Consider the following 587-nt stretch of genomic DNA (forward strand, 5'->3'; position numbering starts at 1 on the left):
CAGCATAATCAGGAATCTGACCTTTAGGCTTAGTATAAATCCTAATAAGATCTAAATACTGCCATATTTTTTCAATAAGACCATCAAGATTCCATTCATGATGGGCAGATACTGGAACATAATGTGGACATTGTGAAAGAACATCCAATTCTTCAATAGTAATTTGATCAATCTTATTTAGAATATAAATACAAGGTAAATATATACGATTACCTTCAATAATATCAATAATATCATCAGCAGTTGCATCACAACGGATAACAAAGTTAGCATTATTGATTCTATACTCTGAACAGATTGATTTAATAGTCTCCTCGTCAATATTTTTAAGTTGTACAGTAGAAGTAATTGTAATTCCACCTCTGTCTTTTCTAGTAAATGATATATTTGGTGGTTGCTTATTTAACCTAATTCCAAAACCTTCCAATTCTCTCTCAATAATTCTTTTATGTGTTAAAGGTTTTAAAGCATCTAAAACAATGAGAATTAAACTACATGTTCTACCTACACCAATAACTTGACGACCTCTACCTTTACCATCCTTGGCTCCTTCAATAATTCCGGGTAAATCTAAGAGCTGAATTTTA

The 587-nt window shown here is 31.0% G+C and overlaps 1 protein-coding gene across 1 annotated transcript; it reads right to left on the reverse strand.

Annotated features, from left to right (window-relative positions):
* Positions 1–21: 21 nt before the first annotated feature.
* Positions 22–568, reverse strand: FG386_003585 (DRG-like OBG family GTpase fused to an RNA binding domain TGS domain; the record flags this gene model as incomplete). The annotated part of the gene is made up of 1 exon (XM_067342853.1): positions 22–568. A coding segment is annotated over one exon (547 nt), but the record flags the coding sequence as incomplete, so codon positions are not given.
* Positions 569–587: the final 19 nt, after the last annotated feature.

This window comes from Cryptosporidium ryanae (genome assembly GCF_009792415.1).
Source record: "Cryptosporidium ryanae isolate 45019 chromosome Unknown contig_88, whole genome shotgun sequence".
NCBI lineage: Eukaryota > Apicomplexa > Conoidasida > Eucoccidiorida > Cryptosporidiidae > Cryptosporidium > Cryptosporidium ryanae.